General features: G+C 41.7%; 1 protein-coding gene across 1 annotated transcript in view; it reads left to right on the top strand.

The window, feature by feature from the left end:
- The window catches only part of SLC15A5 (solute carrier family 15 member 5), a 460,983-nt gene that overhangs the window by 410,454 nt on the left and 31,136 nt on the right, over positions 1–19,393 (top strand). The window contains exon 6 of the mRNA XM_078647681.1: positions 10,506–10,694. Coding sequence (XP_078503807.1) covers positions 10,506–10,694 — 189 coding nt within the window. The remainder of the gene's footprint in view (positions 1–10,505; positions 10,695–19,393) is intronic.

Raw genomic sequence — 19,393 nt, 5'->3', positions numbered from 1 at the left:
CAACATAAAGTGCTGCAAGAAGTTGCCTAAATGTTGAGCAAAGGTTGGGTGTCTGAAGGCGCCAGTGAGGATGTGGTTGTTTTTAAGCATGTGTTCTTACAGTTGAGTGTTAAGGAGGGAGTAGCAAGGAGAATAGATTTGTTGGTTGTTCCATGTGGATTACAAAGCAAAGGGCTTACCCTGGCACATGTAGGACATGTGGGAATGAGGGCCATGAAAAGGCGGATTATGGAAACATTTTGGTGGCATGGTGTGGACAGATATGTGGAGCAATATGTGAGAGAGTGTGTGGCATATGCAGTGAGTGATAAAAGCACAGGTTACTTTTCCCAGTCCAGTGGAAGCCAGACCTGTTCCAGAGAAACTTTGGTACAAGCTGGGTTTAGATATCATAGGACCAATGTATGTATTGGATGAGTGGAATAGATATGCATTGGCGTTGATGTATTATGAATCATGGTGGCCTGAAGTGGAGTTTGTCAGATCAGCTAATACTGAGGAAGTGGTGAGGTTCTTACAGTCTTTGTTTTTGAGAGAGGGTGCCCCTCTAAAGCTGTTTATTGATAATGGAGTGCAGTTTGTGTCAAAGGAATTCCAGAAATGCATGTCTCATTGGGGTATAAAACACATAACTACCTTTTTGTACCATCCCTGCACCAATGGTTTGGTGGAACTGTGCACCAGAGCCATTAAGGACAACATTTAGCTATTGTTTGCCAATGGTCTGTATTGGAGGAAAGAGCCCTTAGATTTAATGTAGGCAAATTTGCACCACACCTAATGCAACAAAACATGTGTTCCCGTTTGCATTAAAGGGTTGGTTAGCTGTGACTAAGTTAGTAAGGCATTGTATGTGTGATTTGACTGTATCTGAAGAGAAACATGAGCAGATGAAGATCAGTTGTGAAAAAGTTCAGAAAAATTGTGTTAGCAAAGAGGCTGACAAGGGGAAGACAACAAATGGATTTCAAAGTTAGAGATTGGGTCAAGGTGAAACTGCATAGTTTAATACTTAAAGGCCAGTCAATGTTTTCCAGTCCAAAGTAAATTGTTGGTGCCAAGGATCCAGTAGTGAAACTAAGTGATGGTGAATGGTGGAACAAAGAGAAACTGTTCAAACAAAGGGGGAAAAGAAACTTTCTTAACAACCAGAGAACATTTGTATCTGTTGCTGTGGGTGAAAGGATCCTTAGATGGGAAGAGGAAATAAGACTTCCTGTAAAGTACAAGGACTATGAATAAACTTGCTAATATCCATTATTGCTATTTTCTTTAGAATAGATATTTGCGTTTTTATGTTTTTTAAAATAATTCTTTAAGATTCTGCTTAATTGTTTATTTGTAAGGGAAAAGATGAGTTGGGGTATGTAGTAGAATTTTGTATTAGATGCCATGACAAATATGACAATGGTGATGGACTGTAGAAGCATTATGGTTTAGATACACAACAGGCAGTCGCTTGCTGTTGCCAGCCCTACCTGTTATGTGGCAGACATCTGGAATGAATAGTGAAATTTTCCCTGAGTCCCGTGGTCATTCAAGGCATTTCAGTAGGCTATCTGGTTCCATTGGTAAGATTGCCTGTTCATTATCCAGAATGTAAATGCAAACGTCCAAAATTTATGCTTGTCCTAATGCTTGTGATTAGGTTGTTTATCATTATCTGGCAAAAATGCATTGCCACCTACTAATTAATGGCCCAATTATGAGGTGTCTGATTCACATGCCGGAATGCAATGTCATTGAAAATGTAATTTTCAGTCAGAGTCTCCAAATAAATAAATTATGAGTATTTGCCAACGGAATGGGGAATAACATGCAACCCAGAATTACCATGTACAATTCCTCATGTGGTCCAGGGGTAGCTCGTCTGTTGGAGCGGAGGAGCGTCGCACCACTTAAAATACTCCCAAATGAAAAATGAAATGGTAATTCATGACTATTTGTTTCCGTCCTGAACAGAGTGTCAGGATGGGGCGGGATTTTCTGAGTGACAGCAGCAAGGAGGAGGGTGGGCTGCATGTGCACTGTTTAAAGCGTGCATGTCTTCTTGGCCAGCCGTCTTATGGTGGCCAGCCACACATAAGCACTTTAGACATATCTTTCAGACCTGGGTTAGATTCAGTGCAGGCCTCCAGAGAGCTATGGAGCACAATGTGAGGCCGCTGCATCCAATCAGGGTGTTGCTCTCATGCTACATGAGAGCAGTGCCAGGATTTGTCAAGGGAGTTTCCTGATGAACGGGATGCAGTTCAAGAAAGAAGAGGTCTGGTGTGGAGGACTTGGTAAGTGTTTCATTTAATTAATTTTTGAATTTTAGTTGCGTGCACGCCCATCCAGCTCCCTGAAAGTACTAGCCGGCACTGATGTAATCTCCCCATTCCAGGTACAAATCTGCTTCCATTTACCACATGATGTGAGTAGGAGGTAAATAGAAATGGGGTGATAGGTGCAGGATGGATGGTTGGAGGCAGGAGAGGGAGCAGGGCCGGTATGGGAAGAGCAACTGGCCCTTGAGAGTGCTGGTAATATTAGAACATGTGGATTCTTGTGCTGTACTACAAAAATGCAAATGTTATTCCCTAAAAAACTTGTGATAGGCGATAATTATCACACCCCATAAATTTTGAACACTTATTTTTATTGCGTGCAGTAACCAGCACATCCATTGGTGGCCAAGATATACCGCTATATGTATCAACAAACCATTTTGCATTTCCTAAATAGCGAATTTTAAGGAATCGCTATTTAGGAAATGCAAAACGGTATGTATGTACAAAATCGCTTTCCAATAGCGATTCCTTAGCATTCCTTAATTTGAGATTAGCAAATTGTCAATCGCAAATTACCCCTTCATTTCCATGGGCCAGGAGGCCCATAGGAATGAAAGTGCAATTTGCAATTAGCACTTTGCTGATCGCAAATTAGGGATGTTTCCAAGGGTGCAGGGGTGTCTCAAGAACACCCTGCTGCACCCCTGAAAAAGACATTTGGGGGCATATGGCGCACATACATGCCCTAAGGGCATGTATGGGCGTCATATGGCACCTTTGGTTTTTATCAAAAAAGATTTTTGATAAGAAATCGCAAATTACCACCAACTAGAAGTTGGTGGTAATTTGCTACTCCTTAATGGCATTTTTTGCATTTTATTTGTTTGATACATTGCATTTAAGGAATCGCAAAATTTGCAATTCCTTAAGTGCAATCGCAAAATAAGGATTAGCAAATTTTGCTATTCCTTATTTTGCATCAAACTAGTTTGATACATTCCATTTGTCTAATTAGCATTCGCAAAGGCCGAAATTCGCAGAATTTCGGTCTTTGCGAATGCTAAATAGCTTGATACATATAGCGGATAATGAGGGCATCAGTTTCTGGTCTTAGTTCAGCTAGGAAGGAATCAAGTTTACTGGTTCAGCATGAACTATGTATAGATAAATGAATTGCAGGAACAAGGTCCTGCTCTGTGTCACATGTCACTCATATATTCACGTATAGACTTAGAGTACAGATTTTATGAAATATTACATGCATCTATTTCTGTATATCATAAGCACTAACAGAGCTATAATAATGTGCGAAATGCCATTCTCAATGTTGTAGGCCAGAGCTGTGTTTCCCAAAAGAGGATTTAAGATTATTACATCATGAGAAAATGTCACCTATGGTTAACTCCATTTGCATATTGCTAAGGTGAGGGAACTTACTAAGGTACATGTGGGTTGATCGTTATGGCTCACATACATTGTATGTATGCATTTTCTAAGTTTTATCTAATTTATTTTGTCATGTCTGATTTGTCCTATTTGAAGGGAACCAAAGGTATGTATGCTGTTGTAGCAAACTATGACTTCCTTATCTTTTCTAAACTTGTTGAAAAGTCCAATAAAATTGGGAATGTTGCTCCAAATGTAGGTGTGAGGTATTACCTCACTCTGCAGACACCCAATATACCATTGCCCAGTCAGTATTTTTACTTGTAAAAAGGAAAAATACTTTATTATATAAACAATACTTAATACAATGCTTTAATTTACAAATATATCAAAGAAGGGTATGCATACCTATGGTGACATCCTCCTAACATTTCACACCCCTAACAAGCCCTGAGCCTTAAGTTGATGATACCTCCCCCTGTATACATAATTTATTGGGGTGTGGTTATAAAAAAGAAGGCTTATTGACTTTATCAGAGTGTCAGCACATTAACAGAAGAGGTATGTCACAATAAACTAATGCAACTTGATTAAATTAATTAAGGATGGTACCATTTTACGATGACATTCATTAGGTAATGTAATGGCTCACTGTTAACTTTATGAGTGTCAATAAAACATCTCAAAACATTTCAATGACCTTCTGAAAAACATATAAATAGTCACTTTTAATTTTGGCCTTAAAAATAAAGCATTTCAAAACATTTCAGTGACCTTTATTAAAAGATGTACTATTTCACTGTCAATTTTGTCCATGTCAATCAAGCATTACAATTTACAAAAAACTATCTGCATGAGGCTTCCTTCTATTTTTGTAAAATCTGCTATTCAGCCGTAGAATCCACCAACAAGGATGCCTGCACTCAAGAGTCGATTTCCAAAATCCTAACTTCAGGGAGTCTTGGGGAGATGCTTGTGGGGCTCTTTGGGGTCATTTTATGGGGGATTCTGCACTTCTGGTAGCCCCACAAAACTTAAGAAAACTTGAAGGTGCCCCTGCCCGGTCAGGGGCACCTCCAAAGATAACTGCACTTATTTTGTTATGGGGCACACCTTTAGCCTTCTTTGGTATTTGTTCAACGGCCTACACACAGCAAAATAATGTATTTTCTTTTTAAAATATGAGTGTGTGCCCCAATTGAGCACACACCTGCAACTTCATTAGGAGCCACTGGTAGACCCAGGAGCCTCACAACCCCTCCTGACTCCCCATGTGCTTGAAACCATCCTCGAGTGCAATGCAGGAGCCAACTTCCTCTTGAGCATGGGGGTGGGAAGAATACCCAGCCTGATCTTCTACGTCCTTGTTCCTCAGGAAGATGGGAGCGCATGGGGATTGGTGAGATGAGAACATGTTGGCGCTCATACCTTGTTCTTTCTCTTTGTTTCTTTTGAAACAAAGTCACTGTCATTGTTTGCAGTGATCCATGAGAACAATGAACAGGAAAAGGTTGGGGCACCATATGCCCTTGGCCCCTGGCCCTTTTCCAGTCTGGGGCCTTGGGTCTTCCTTCCCAGGGAGTTTGTCAATATCTAGAAGATGAGTCTTTGAACATTTAGTACCTGCCATTCCCCATGGAGATTACATTTTCTCCTGTTTTTCTAAGCCTCAATTGGGCTTATTCACATGATCTTAGGTTAATTCTACTCCTGATTCCACACCCTAGGCACCAGGAGAGTTGTTTTTAATGATTTAAGAGTGTGATCTTTCTCCACTGTAGCTTTATGCTCAGGACCTGTACTGTGTCTAGAGCCTGGTCTTCACCTCTGCCTGGGCGTCCTTTCCAGTGACATCCAGCAGTCCCCAAGGCAGAATAGACAGAATATCCTCTGCTGCCTGTGCCTGTTTGGTCCCAATGCCTCTGTGGCCACTTAAAGGGCAACCATGTGAGTACGGAAGTCAGAGGGAAACTTTATATGAGGGCACCCTTCTGCAGGTTCAATGCTTAGCAGTTCCAGTTCAATCCAGGGATGACGCAGTATCACTCCACGTCTCTCCCAACCCTCCAGTGCCATGCCACATTTCAAGATGGTGACTTGAAATGGTTTGTGGTAAGATCTTCTCTGAGGGACTAAACCCTACCCTTAGGCCTGTAATTGGCTCTATAGGTCTGGCCTTTCTCCTTTGGTTTTTGTGGTGGAACAGGTACAAGTGCAATTTTGCTGGGGAGGCCTTTGCGAGGATGTGGAGCAACCATTGAACTTTCATCTGACCAGCAGAGGAATTTACTTTTCCCAACAGGGGAAAAAAGCCTGGAATCTAAATAGGAGGTGACATTGATTCTGTACTTGGGATCTATTTTTACAGTATGATCAGTGTGTCACATTGGTCTCTAGGCCTAACTATGGCAAAACTATACGTTCAGATATTGCCCATAATGTAACACAAAGTAAGCACATACTTGTTTCAGTAAAGCACTACAAACCTAACTATGAATACCCCCTCACATAATAAGGCATATACCCGGTCATTAACTATCCCTGAAGGGTCCTTTCTGCAACAGGCGACCTATGTGCAGATACAGGGCTTAGCTGGGCGGTAGTCCCACTCCCTCAACCTGCTCACGTGTGAACACGTGAGCATGTGCAGCCAACCCAGAACCTCTTACCAAAATTAGTGCTGCAGTAAACCTTATTTTAAAAGCTGCACATGAGTGGCTAACACTCTATCCATTTTAACAGAGTTTACAGTGAGTGAGGCTCAGTTAGTAAGACTCACTCATAGTAAAAGTCCCGCAGAACGGTGGTTCAAAAGCAAAACACCTAAAGTTAGAACCCATTTTCCTACATGCTCAAAATGATGTGAATAAACACTGTTTTCATCAAGGAAAAATGATAGTAGACTGCAGGAGTAGCTTCTCATGCCTTGATAGATTGGGAAGTAACGTTCTCCCTATTTTGGAGTTGAATGCACCTGATTGTTTAAGAATTGTGCTAATATCCCAAACCAAACAAAGACGGCTGCACTGATAATGGGTTTCTTCCTTTTATTTATCAATGCTCCTGAAACCTAGAGCAAATGTCTTGTCAAAGCATATTAAGCAACAGCCAACAAATATGACACTCAAACATTTTACCAACCACAATTGTCATTTACTACTAATGAAGAAGCAAGTTGATCTTAGAGGACCGAGGCAAATCGCGTAGAGAAGCAGAATAAAGTATAGCTATTTTAAAATCCATCATAAAGGGCATCTTTCCCTGAGCAATTATTTAAAATGGGTCTTCAACTAGAGACTGAACTGAATGTGAATGTGTCAGTTGTCTTCAAACAAAATTAACGTAATATTACTTACATTTTAATATTGCTTACATCCAGGCCCGGACTGACCGTTGCGGGCACTGGGCAATCCCCCGGTGCGTCGCACGGGCGGGGGCCGGTTTTGGGCCCCTGGGGGCCGTTTTTGTTACAGGACCATTTTAGCTGCAAAAAACGGCCCTGTAACAAAATCGGCTGAAAGCCGGCCCTGGCAAACAGCACAGTCGCACCCCCAGCGCCCCCCAGGGAAAGGGGGTCGTGGCCGAGCACTTTGCCAGGGCCGGTTTTTGCTCCCGGTCCGGCCCTGCTTACATCTTTAGAAAGAATATCGACTAATAATCACTGGTTCTAAATCTGCAAGAGAGCCAATGCTTGGCAATCTTCGAGAGTTCTCTAGTATTACATATTACTATGCATAGGAAACAATGGATTTTCACTTATTTAGCAGCAGTAAACATTTGCATGTTTAATAAACTGAGTTCTTTGCATGCGCCAAATTATGAAGAATGGAGAAAAAAAATGTTGCGAGGGCCATTTAATAAACAGAGTTCTTTGCATGCGCCAAATTATGAAGAATGAAGAAAAGAAATGTTGCGAGGGCCATTTTTCAGAAACTCAGGGGCTTATTTATGAGCCCTTGCATCACTTTTACACTGCCGATGCATCACTTTTTGTGACGTACTTGTGGCTCAAAAATGCGCCATGTTGCGCCCTATTTACAAAGTGACCCATCTATGTAGATGCGTCACTTTGTAAACCCCTGCGCCACCTTATACATGCGCCAGGTATAATGTATGCAGGCTGGGCGTTCCACCGCAAAAAGCCTCATAAAAGTGGTGCATTGAAATCTATAAGATATCAGTGCGCCACTTCTAGGACGCCATTGCGTCAATTTCTTATGCCAGCCTCACAGCAGGACTAAGGGTGATGCAGGCCTGCCCTATGTGAAAGGACACTTTTGCGTTGACAGATATATCAGTAAGGATGATGTATCTGTCATTTCTTGCAACATGTTACGTCATACAGTAAATATGACACAGCCATCATGTCCCAAGGAGGGCGCACTGAGAAGAGACGCATTACTGTTTACACTCAGTGATGCGTCACTTCTCATAAATAAGGCCCTCTATTCACAAAGTATGAGATCAAATGTATGTTTATGTAAGTATTTGTGGGCAATGGTATCCCATACACAGGAAATAGTTTTTATTCAATACATCCTGTAGACTAATGATTAATTAATGATTCAAAAATACACTAGTTTTCTTCAATTCGTTTAATTGCTTTCATGTACCTCTCCCGTGTACAGACACTGGCTATAATATGGTAACAGTGTATATTGCATTTGTTTATATTTTTTTTCAAGTGTTTTCAAAAATATTTTTCATGTTATACTTAGGATCATTTAGGACTACTCATTTCTTATCTATTGCCCTTTAACATTGGAAAATATATCATATTAGGGAAACATCCTTTACAACGCAACTTTTACCACGCAGTGCTATTACAACGCAGGTTTTACAACGAAAACCATTACAACGCATTGCGCTGGGGGGCGCTCTAGGATAGGGAATAGATTTGATTTACTATCCAACACCTTCCCTAGTGTCCACGGGGACAGGAGTTGGAATAGTAAATTAAACTATTCACTATCCAGCACCCCAAAGCGCTATGCGTTGTAATGGTATGCGTTGTAAAAACTGCGTGGTAAAAGCATGCGTGGTAAAAGCATGCGTTGTAACATCATACATCCATCATATTATATTATCTGAGTTTTCAGTAATAAACATTATGTTTCCTGGTATATAATGTTTACAAAGGTCATGGGTTTCCAAAAACCTTTATAAATGTAAGTCTGTAATTTCTTTATAATCAGCGACCTGTTATGCACCACTTAGCTAACTATAAAGAAAAGGCGCCAGAACTCGACTGATATATGTTAGGATGTGGCAATGCCTGCTGCCAGAGCCAACAACTGATGTGTAAGGCAGGTCAGGTCATGGAGAATAATTAAAACTTCCTATGTCTTCTCTATTTATGGAGCTTACAATGAAAAGCACGGAGAACATGTTTATTTTATGCATCCCCTACATAGTTAGAGAAAAGCTAGCATATTTCTGTGTGTTTCTACACATTCTGAGATACTGCAATTTTTTTGTAAACTGACATGTATTTGACTATTTTGAATATCTGTTTGCAACAAATATCAAATCTGTTTAATTTTACACCAGAGGTTTAATTTTTCTTCTTCATGTTTGCACACATGCGCGCTCTTTCAGACGGAAGAGCCAAACTCCAAGATTTTAAGTGGTTTATAACAAAGGTGATGATGTGACCATGTATTATATGGGATAAAGTACCCATTGGTGTACATGATAGTGATATTGCAAGTCGCCTCAGAATTCCATACATTTATAAAGGAACTCAGCCTTTGGCCTCGTTTCTCTGTAAGGTTATGGAACTCCCAGGTGACTTGCAGTATCGTCATAATGTATGGCAAGGATTACTTTTACACCTTACATAATGATATGGAAATGTGTAAAAGGCACAGGTTCTCAAAATATTATTGTTTCAACAAAACATACATTGGGGACAACACTTAACAGAGTTGGCTGTGGTCTCCATCAACAGTCTTTGGAATAAAATAGCCAAACGGGGCTTTTAAAAACATTAAATTGCCAGTGCAATTTAAAGATGATTATAAAACATGGTTGAGAAGTACTCAAGCTCAAACGTACTCAAGCTCAAAAGTAGCCATGAGCCAAAATGCAGAAAAAATAAACACTTAGTCACAATAAAAGTAACCATTTTCACATTTTGGGAGGAAAAAATGCTTGGACTAGGCTAAGAACAAAATAAGCTAGGTTGTATGGGGATCCAAGATGCGAACAGTGTTTGCCACCCATTACAAGCCTTGGGGTGAGGATTGTGGTACAGTACTGGGCAGACATCTGCCTGATTTTCCTCCAGTGGTTGTTGGCACATCTGCTCATTCAATACTGCTCCATTGTCTTCAGTATGTTGTAAGTCACCATTTACAGGGATGTACCTATCAATGTTACAGCATGTGCAGCAACACCAGAACTAAGGAATCTAACGGGCCCTGTGCAACGCAATCATGATGGCCTTTTACTATCAACTGCAGGGAGCGTTCAGTTGCCTTGCTTAGATTATGGCTCATGAATCCCTTGCTACGCCACTGTTCAGAGCACCAGATTCCTTAGTGGTCCTCCCCAATCTTTTGTTGCACTCAACTGGTTCCAAATTTCTCTCATATCTACATAAACAATGCGTCTCTTCCCCAATACAAGTAAGCAGTTAATATACAAAGGAAAGGAAATCTTCGGGTTCGTTTAACTAAAAATAGCATTTGCATCTGAATTATGCTTTGGAAGTATCAATATCAAAAATTTGGCATGGTGCGTTTCGGCGAATTCCATCAGTTCATTTGAGTGTGGAATGAAATCATTCGAAACAACACATTCTTAAATTGTTACCTTTTTACCGTTTTCTTTTATTTTTCCCAGTTTTAGGCCATCTTTGTGCTGCCCTTTCAATGGTGGTAGCTGGGTTCTTCGAAATCCACAGGAAGACGTTCCCACAAGTTGAGCAGACACTCTCTGGCAAGGTGCTGCTAGTCTCCTCGATGCCTTGCTTCCAGCTGGCTCCTCAGTACATCTTGCTTGGTTTGGCTGAAGCACTGGTTACTCCTGCTTGTAAGTATTCTATTTCCTCGTGAATCATTTGCCAAAATTAATTACTTTCTTTCTTTTCCACCTCACAAACTCAGAGAACAGATTGAAATAAAGAGCAAACGTTATCAAAATTACAGCTTTGATTTCACGCCAAAGATTTTCTCTCAATTTCTGAAAGCTACTTGAAGTCCTCAAACGTTCTGTGAGCATTTACTAATTTCCCAGTTTATGATGTTGGCAATTATCATATTTAAAATCCTGTTGATGCAATGCAGTTACATTTTCTCCTTCCAGTTCGCGATTTCCTCACTAAATTGGAACTGTGATCAAAAGGCGGTGTTGCTAGGTTGTGTCAGTCATAGCTAAGTGTATTTTGCTCAAGGATTTAGTGACCTCTATGAAATATGTTTTTGAGTTGTGCATGCGGTCCAACTGAAATTTTATTAAATCTGTTCACATATAATATTGTCTACTTTCAGAATCATAGGGTGGCATTATCACAGTATATTAATGCCCAGTTAGCATTGCTCCCACCAGCCCATAGCAAACAATGTGCTCCTCTTTGAACAAGCAAGAGCATTCTTTCTTTTTACATGCAGGGGCCTGCATTTTAGAAAAAGTCTGCTCCTAGCCGGCAGGAGCTTCCGCGGGAGCATTTTCAAAGCTCCCACCCACAGGGTAAGTTTGGAAAAGGCTCCTACTAGTAAGCCCCTTATAGTGGGATTGCTGAGATGTGGTCGCAGGCCACGCCCCTTTCTCCACCACTCTGCAAATGTGACTCTTGGTGCATTGCTGGTGGTGCTGGTGGGGGGGTGAGGTCTCCTTGCATCCTGAGGGCCTCATGAGTAAAGGGGACTTCATCCCCCAAGCAGCAGTGTGCCAGGAGGCGTATTTGTATAGTGGTGGAGAAAGGGTGTGTGGTATCTGACCACCTCTAAGCATTCCAGCTGTGTGGGGCTTACTGGAGTCAACAAGAGGGATAGTTGGCCCCCAAGGACACACAAGACCCAAGGGGGCTTCATCCCCCAAATAGGAGTTCACCAGGTGGCAAGTTTGCATAGTGGAGGATAAAGAGGGCGTGACCACCAAAAACCTCTCAGCAAACCTACTGTGTGGAACTTGCTGGAGGTAACAGGAGGGGTAGTTGGCCCTCAAGGACCTTCAATATCCAAGGGGACTTCATCCCCCCACTAGTAGTGAGTCGGGAGGTTGTTTGAAGAGTAGTGGAGATAGGGGGTGTGGCCTGCTATCCAATCTTTGCAATCCTGCTGTATGGGACTCACTGGAGGTAATTGGAGGGGTAATTGGCCCCCAAGTATGTCCTTGGGGCCAACTACCCCTCCTGTAACCTCCAGTAAGTCCCTCACAGCAGGATTGCTGGGAAGTCAGAGGCCACACCCCCTTTCTCCATCACTCTACGAATGTGCCACTCGGCGCACTACTAGTTGGTGTATAAAGTTTCAAGACCTCTCCCTCAGATGACAGGTGTGCGTAGCAGGGTGTGTAGATCGATTGGCCTCTTCTTTCAGATCTCTCTCTCAGTTGAAATATGTGTGCAGTTGGGTGTATGGGAAGAAACAGACCTCCTAAACACAATAAGCCCCACTAGTGCTAGGGCCGAGGGGATGAGAGAAGTTTTTGGCCGTTCCATTTGTGCTCTCCCCTATAAATACAACCACCACCAAAAACAAAGGCGCCCCTGGTACTCAAGCCCTAATTCTGGACTCTTACACCCTATTGTGTCACTCTATGGTGTGCAATGCTTCAACTAACGGGCAACCCAACGTATCCAGTTCTATGGAGGTTACAAAGAATATGTACAAAATTATCTGGATGGCCTCACCCCCCGTTTATCAGGTTTATCAGGTTTCATCATTGGCCATCTCAGGTTTGCCAAAGCGTCCTCTAATGGTGAGCGAGCCCCTCATTCAGGGCTTTGTAAGTCATTAGAATCTAACGAAGGGAAAAAGGAGTGTCCAAAGAAAATAAATCCCTACTGCCTAACATCCAAACCTTGCTAGTCTTTATCTGTGGTGGAAGAGGGATGATTAAAAAGAGAAAAGAGAACAATTAAAGTCGTGTTATGGTGCTAGTGTCCACATATGGTCAGGTTGACATGTTTCAGCCCTTTGTTGGCCACAAACATGGTCCGGGGCCAACAAAGGTTGCTGAGAGGTGGTTGAAGGCCATGCCCCTTTTAAAACCACTCAGTAAATGCGCTTCTTGGCACACTGCTGGTGGGGTGATAAAGTCCACTTAAAAAGTTGACTTCATCCCCTAGGCAGCAGTGCACCAGGAAGTGTGTTTACAGAGTGGAAGAGAAAGAGGGCGTGGCCTGCGACCACCTCTCAGCAATCTCACCCAGCAAGCAAGTCCCTAAGGACCCGCAGCAATGATGGGGACATCATCGTCCAACCAAGAGCACACCAGGAAGCGCTTTTGCAGAGTTGTGGACAAAGGGGGCATAGCCTGCTATCAGAACTCAACAATCCTGCTGTGTGGGGCTTACTGGAGGTAATAGGAGGGGTAGTTGGCCCCGAAGTGAGCTGTTAGGGGCTAACTACCCCTCCTGTTACCTCCAATAAGTCCAACACAGTGGGATTGCTAAGAGGCCTTAGGAGGCCCCCTTTTTCCACCACTCTGCAGACGGACCTCCTGGTGCACTACTGGTTAGGGGATGAAGTCCACATTCCTCAGAGGGACCTCGGGGCCCAAGAAGCCCTCCTGCTTCCTCCTGTAAGTCCTACGCCATGGAATTCCTGACAGCTGGTCGGAGGGCCAAATCCCTATCTCCACCACTCTGCAAACGTGACTGCTAGTTAAAAAACCTTAGAAATTCACTGAAAAATACAGGTTTTAGGGATGTTATAATTAGAAACTCCTCAAGACCTGGCTCTTCGAACAGTAGCAGCTTCCCCCCCTAGCGCCTTGAGGCCCTCACCGGTATGTAGTGTGCTTTACAAATGCTGTGATTGATTGATTGATTGAAATTAGCATTTTAAAATACTTAGAAATTCACAGAAAAAAACACATGTTTCAGGGTTGTTATATTTAGAGAGTATCATTTAAAAAACCTTTGATTCATGAACTGGCCTCCGTTGGGCCCCCAATAAGATCGTAAGAGTCGCATTGCACGCTGGTATCTGCAGTGTTTGTGCACAAATTAAAACCCTCCAGTGGGTTCAATTGCTCACATTTATTAAAAGGGACTTTTTTGCGGGGGCACACCAGAGGCCAGTTAATGAATCAAAGGAGCACACAGGGTTCTACAGTCACGCACGCCATTCTTCAAATGCTCACTACGGTCTCTGAAGAAGACGAACTGAATTCATTGAGGAACGTCAAGCCAGAAAGGGAAAAAGATGGGAAGGGAAGCTGCCTGCTGTAACTAAATGAAGAATGTTTTCTTACCTGTAACGGAGTGCAGACTCAATTACTGAGGCAGTTTTGGAACATTTTAAACGGTGTGCCTCAGACCGTGGAGTCGGCGCACCACCCACCTTAATGACCATGGGGCCATGCGAGGTTAAAAATCACCTTGAATGTCGGCGCTGCAGGTTATCACGCATAGCAGACAGAGTCTTTTCCAGAGGCTCAATGTGGGCTGCAGAAACTTCCCTTTTAACGAATGTGAGCAACTGAACCCACTGGAGGGTTTTAATTTGTGCACAAACACTACAGATACCAGCGTGCAATGCAAATCTTACGATCTTATTGAGGGCACATCGGAGTCCAGTTAATGAATCAAAGGAGCACGCAGGGTTCTACAGTCATGCACGTCACTCTTCAAATGCGAACTACGGCCTCTGAAGAAGATGAACTGAATTCATTGAAACGCGTCATGTCAGAAAGGGAAAAAGACAGGAAGGGAAGCTGCCTGCTGTAACCAAATAAAGAATGTTTTCTTACCTGCAAGGAGTCCGGACTCAATTGCTGAGGCAATTTTGGAACATGTTACACGGTGTGCCTCAGACCGTGGAGTCGACGCCCCACCCACTTTAACGACCAAGGGGCCATGCGAGGATAAATATCACCCTGAATGTCGGCGCTGCAGGTTATCAAGCACAGCAAACAGAGTCTTTTCCAGAGGCTCAATGTGGGCTACAGAAACGTCCTTTTTAATGAATGTAAGCAATTGAACCCACTGGAGGGTTTTAATTTGTGCACAAACACTGCAGATACCAGCATGCAATGTGATTCTTACGATCTTATTGGGGGCTCACCGGAGGCCAGTTAATGAATCAAAGGAGCACGCAGGGTTCTACGGTCACGCCTGCCATTCTTCAAATGCTCACTACGGCCTCTGAAGAAGATGAGCTGAATTAATTTTAGTGCATCAGGCCAGAAAGGGAAAAAGACGGGAAGGGAAGCTGCCTGCTGTAACCAAATAAAGAATGTCTTCTTACCTGCAACGGAGTGCTGACTCAATTGCTGAGGCAATTTTGGAACATATATATATATATTTATATATATATATATACACAAATATAAACATATATATATCTATATATACATATATTACCTACTGGCTATAGCCAGTAGGTATATTTAGTTAGGACCTAGTTTCCATAGGAAATCCACAACATTCTATTGGGAATAACTTTGGCGTCGATTGAGGAAATTGCGTGAAATTTTCCAAAATTGTGGCCAGCTCAGTTCTGCTCCTTCCCTGAAAGTTTTGGGGGGATTCATCAAGCGGGGGCCGAGAAAAAAAGGGGTGTCCCAAAACGTGTTTTCCCCATGTTAATTTCCATAGGACGTTCAGACACGGCTACAGCCCGAACCGCTGAATGGAATTACACCAAACTTTGCAAAATTGTAGGGACTGGTACGCAGAAGTGCCTTTTCTATATTTGGTGAAAATTGCTCCAGTGAATTTTATGAAAATTAACTTCAAAAACACATATATATCTATATAAGCTTGCTGTAAGCTTACTGTAAGATTACTGTACTCTGTACCTTCCAGAGTACGAGCTGCATTCTGATTGGCTGCCAATGTCTGTCAACACTCCAAAACAGAAATTGTTGGCAGCCATCTTGTACCTCGGTAGACTGAGGCACGGGAAAGCAGAAAAACAAACGTGTAGAACTCAAAAAGGGGGCAGGGTAGAAGCACCCTGACCACCTAGGCCTGCTCATAGGGTCCCACAAGGACCCCCCAGGCCCCAAAATTATTGTTGGTTTTTTTTTTAAATCACGGGGTACGCGTGAGATCTGATTGGCTATCAGCACTTCATCCAAGAAGTGTTGGCAGCCATCTTGGGACCAATATACATGATAGCACCTCATTAAAAAGCATTGTAGTTAATAGAGGGTTTTAGGACTTTAGTTACATTATAAATCATTTATTGATGGTACCATACTCATTTTAAGAATTGTGGTGTGTTCTAAGGTGATTTTACCATGTGAAAAAGCCTTCTGCTGGGATATCATGAATCATGTTTGAAAGAAAACTATTATATCATGCTTTTCCCACAGTGGTTTGGAAGGGGATCTATAAGCTAAACTGAAAGCATATTTTCTGTAAATTCACATTATCTTTCCCAGTCATGTGAGAATGAAGTCTGACATTCTCAGTAAAACATGTACAGAGACTGTCAGTTGATTCCTTTGTGTTCTACTGCAGCCTCCTAGATTGTTCTAAAGAACAACTAGAGCGCTAACAGTCCTACTTATTATAAAGGTATGGCACACCTGAAGCCATCTTTTAAAAAAAATATTTTTATTGATTTTTTGGGCAGTGGATGATTGTTTGGTACAAAGAAGAACAAAAAACAAAAAGATAGGAAAAAAAAAAAGTCAAATTTGTATCCCCATTGAATAATTCATCACGGAGAAAAGCACAATCAACATTATTACAATAAGAATATACACGAGATAATACAGCAAAAAGGATATAGATATACAATATTTTAGAATACATAAAATTGGATCCAGGCTGAATAATTATATCCAGTTACTAATAGGTGCCCATAATTTTTGTCCAAACATCTTCTTTTTCCGGCCCTTAAGTCGGTATAGCGCGATTTCGAGCTGATAAATATTTAGTAGTTTAGATTGCCAGTGCAAGAAAGCCGGAGGATCACCTTCTAACCATCGGGATGTTATGCAATATCTATAAACGGACATAGCTATAAATAAAAAACCTTCCTCTTCCATCGTTATAGTATCCGTTTGTTCAGCTTGAACTCCTAGTGTCACTAATTCTGATGATAGTATTGGTGATGACTCCATTATATTATTCAAAAAGCTTTGCACTTCTGATATAAACTGAGCTAATTTCGGGCACTGAAATAGCATATGAACTAAATCGGCAGCCATATGTCCAGAGCGACTACAGTTAGTGCCTTTTGATGCTTGCCATTTCGCTAACTTAGATGGTGTGTAATACAAATCAAAAACAGACATAAAGTGTTGGCTTTTGAATGACCCATTAAACAAAACAGTACTAGCCATTTTTAATGACCTTGATATGTCCACTTGCTCTATTTCAAAAAGTCTGCACCATTTGGCAGTATGAACCTCTAGATCATCCTTGACTCTATTAAGCATCAAATGATAAATCGTACCAATTCTACTTTTCCTCTTGCAGCTTTCCAGCACCTCCATTTTACTCATAGAACTGACATTTTGCAAGTTTTTAGGGGCATATTATCAAGGGGCTTTTTCTCTGCTTTTTTGGCTTTAAAAGCCAAGAAAGCTGAGATAAAATTATCTCCCTATTACCTAGCTGTCGCTAACTCCAGTTAGCGACAGCTAGTAGGAGATAGCGACCATCTGGGGCCCCACTTTGCATGTCAGTGATATTTGTCACTAATGACATGCAAAGTGGGCGTGCCAAGATGTTAGCGACTGGAAACAGTCGCTAACATCGCTATCTCCTATTACCAACTTTTGGAGATATTCGCGTTACGCGCGAATATCTCCAAAAGCTAACACCTGCCCTGAGCAGTTCTTAGCCATGTTATCCAATGGGAGGTGGATAACATGGCTAAGAGCATTAGCTCGGTAATGCATGAATATCGCGGACTTTTCAGCGATATTCATGCATTGCGGCCGTTTTTTATCGCATTTGCGATAAACCTTGGTAATACCAAGGTTTATCTGCGATAAAAATCGCCGCAGCTCAACGGTAAAATTTTGTCTCTAACCAAGCAATAGCGATAATTATCGCTATTGCTTGGTAATATGCCCCTTAGTCTTTAGAAAGCTACGGACTTGGAGATATTTGAAAAAAATCCCCTCTTGTGAGATTATATCTTTCTTGTAAATAAGAAAATGATACCAATTGCCCATTCTGATATAAGTCACCAAATGAACACATTTTAAGATTATGCCACTTCTGCATAACAGAATCCCTAAAGATTTCAGGAAGCCGAGGGTTCCCCAAAAAGGGCGTATAATAATTCCATTTTTTACAAAAACAAAATTTTTTGTTAAATTGTTTCCAGATTTCCCACGCCGTGATCAAAACTTTAAACTTCGTTGTTTTATAGTAACTCGGTTCTATAAACCTGAGCAAACATAATCGAGCTTCAGCTCCAAGTAACATTTCATAAATTGAGGGTGCCATAGCTTCATCCAACTTAAAATCGGGAAAAATTAAAATACCCATAGTTTTTACAAAAATTGCACAATTGTATAGATGAAAATTCGAGAACCCTAGCCCTCCTTTTTCTTTGGGCATTACACACCATCTAAGAGATCTTCTAGCTCACTGGAAGCCCCATAAGAACCTGGATACAGTTCTGCCTATCTTATTAAAAAAAACAGAGGGGAACAAGAGTGGTATAGTACGAAATAAATACAAACATTTTGGGAATATAATCATTTTAACAGCATTTGTGCGACCATATAAGGATAAATGTAAATTATTCAACCTCTCAAAAGTTCGATTAACGGAAAACAATAGTGGATCTGTGTTCAGCCTAACAATGTCTTCCACTTTAGCTGAAATTGTCACACCAACATAGGAGGCTGTAGAAGCGAATACTATGCCATCAGGTCTGCCTACATCCGAATGAATTACCTGGGTTTTTGTGATGTTTAATTTATATCCGGATTGTTCCCCAAATTCTTGAGCAAGTTCTTTAATTTTAGGTAGGGCAGAAGCAACATCTATAGTAGTAATCGCAACATCATCCGTATAAGCGAAGACCTTGTGAGCTATTTGATGCAATACTACCGCAGGAATCCCATTTTCTTTTATTAATCTACTTAGATAAGGTTCGATATATAGCGCAAACAACAAAGGGGAGCAAGGACATCCTTGCCTCGTCCCCCTTGTGATCTGATAAGGGTCGGACGTATCGTTAGCTATCCGAATACCTGCTTGAGGATTGGTGTACAATGCCTGCACAGCCCAGATAAATTCATAGGGAACCCTTTCCAGGCCCCTACAGACCACAGGAACACCCAGTCAACCCGGTCAAAAGCTTTTTCTGCGTCGAGCAAAACTACGCCGACTGGGGATCCCGTGGCCTGTGCCCAATCTAATAAAGTAATGATCCGCTTAACGTGATCAGTAGTGCCCGTTTTTTAATAAAACCGTGTTGGATTTTGGAGACAACCTTTGGCATTATATCTTCCAATCTGTTAGCTAATATTTTGGGGAAGATTTTGCTATCTGATGTTATAAGGGATATCGGCCGATAAGATCCTAGTTCCTCCCCATTCTTCCCTTTCTTCTTAAAAATCACTATAGTGGCCATAGACCAGGA

Source organism: Lissotriton helveticus, chromosome 1_1, assembly GCF_964261635.1.
Source record: "Lissotriton helveticus chromosome 1_1, aLisHel1.1, whole genome shotgun sequence".
Taxonomy (NCBI): Eukaryota; Metazoa; Chordata; class Amphibia; order Caudata; family Salamandridae; genus Lissotriton; species Lissotriton helveticus.
Note: the sequence above shows the minus strand (reverse complement) of the source record. Positions and strands in the feature narration are given on the sequence as shown.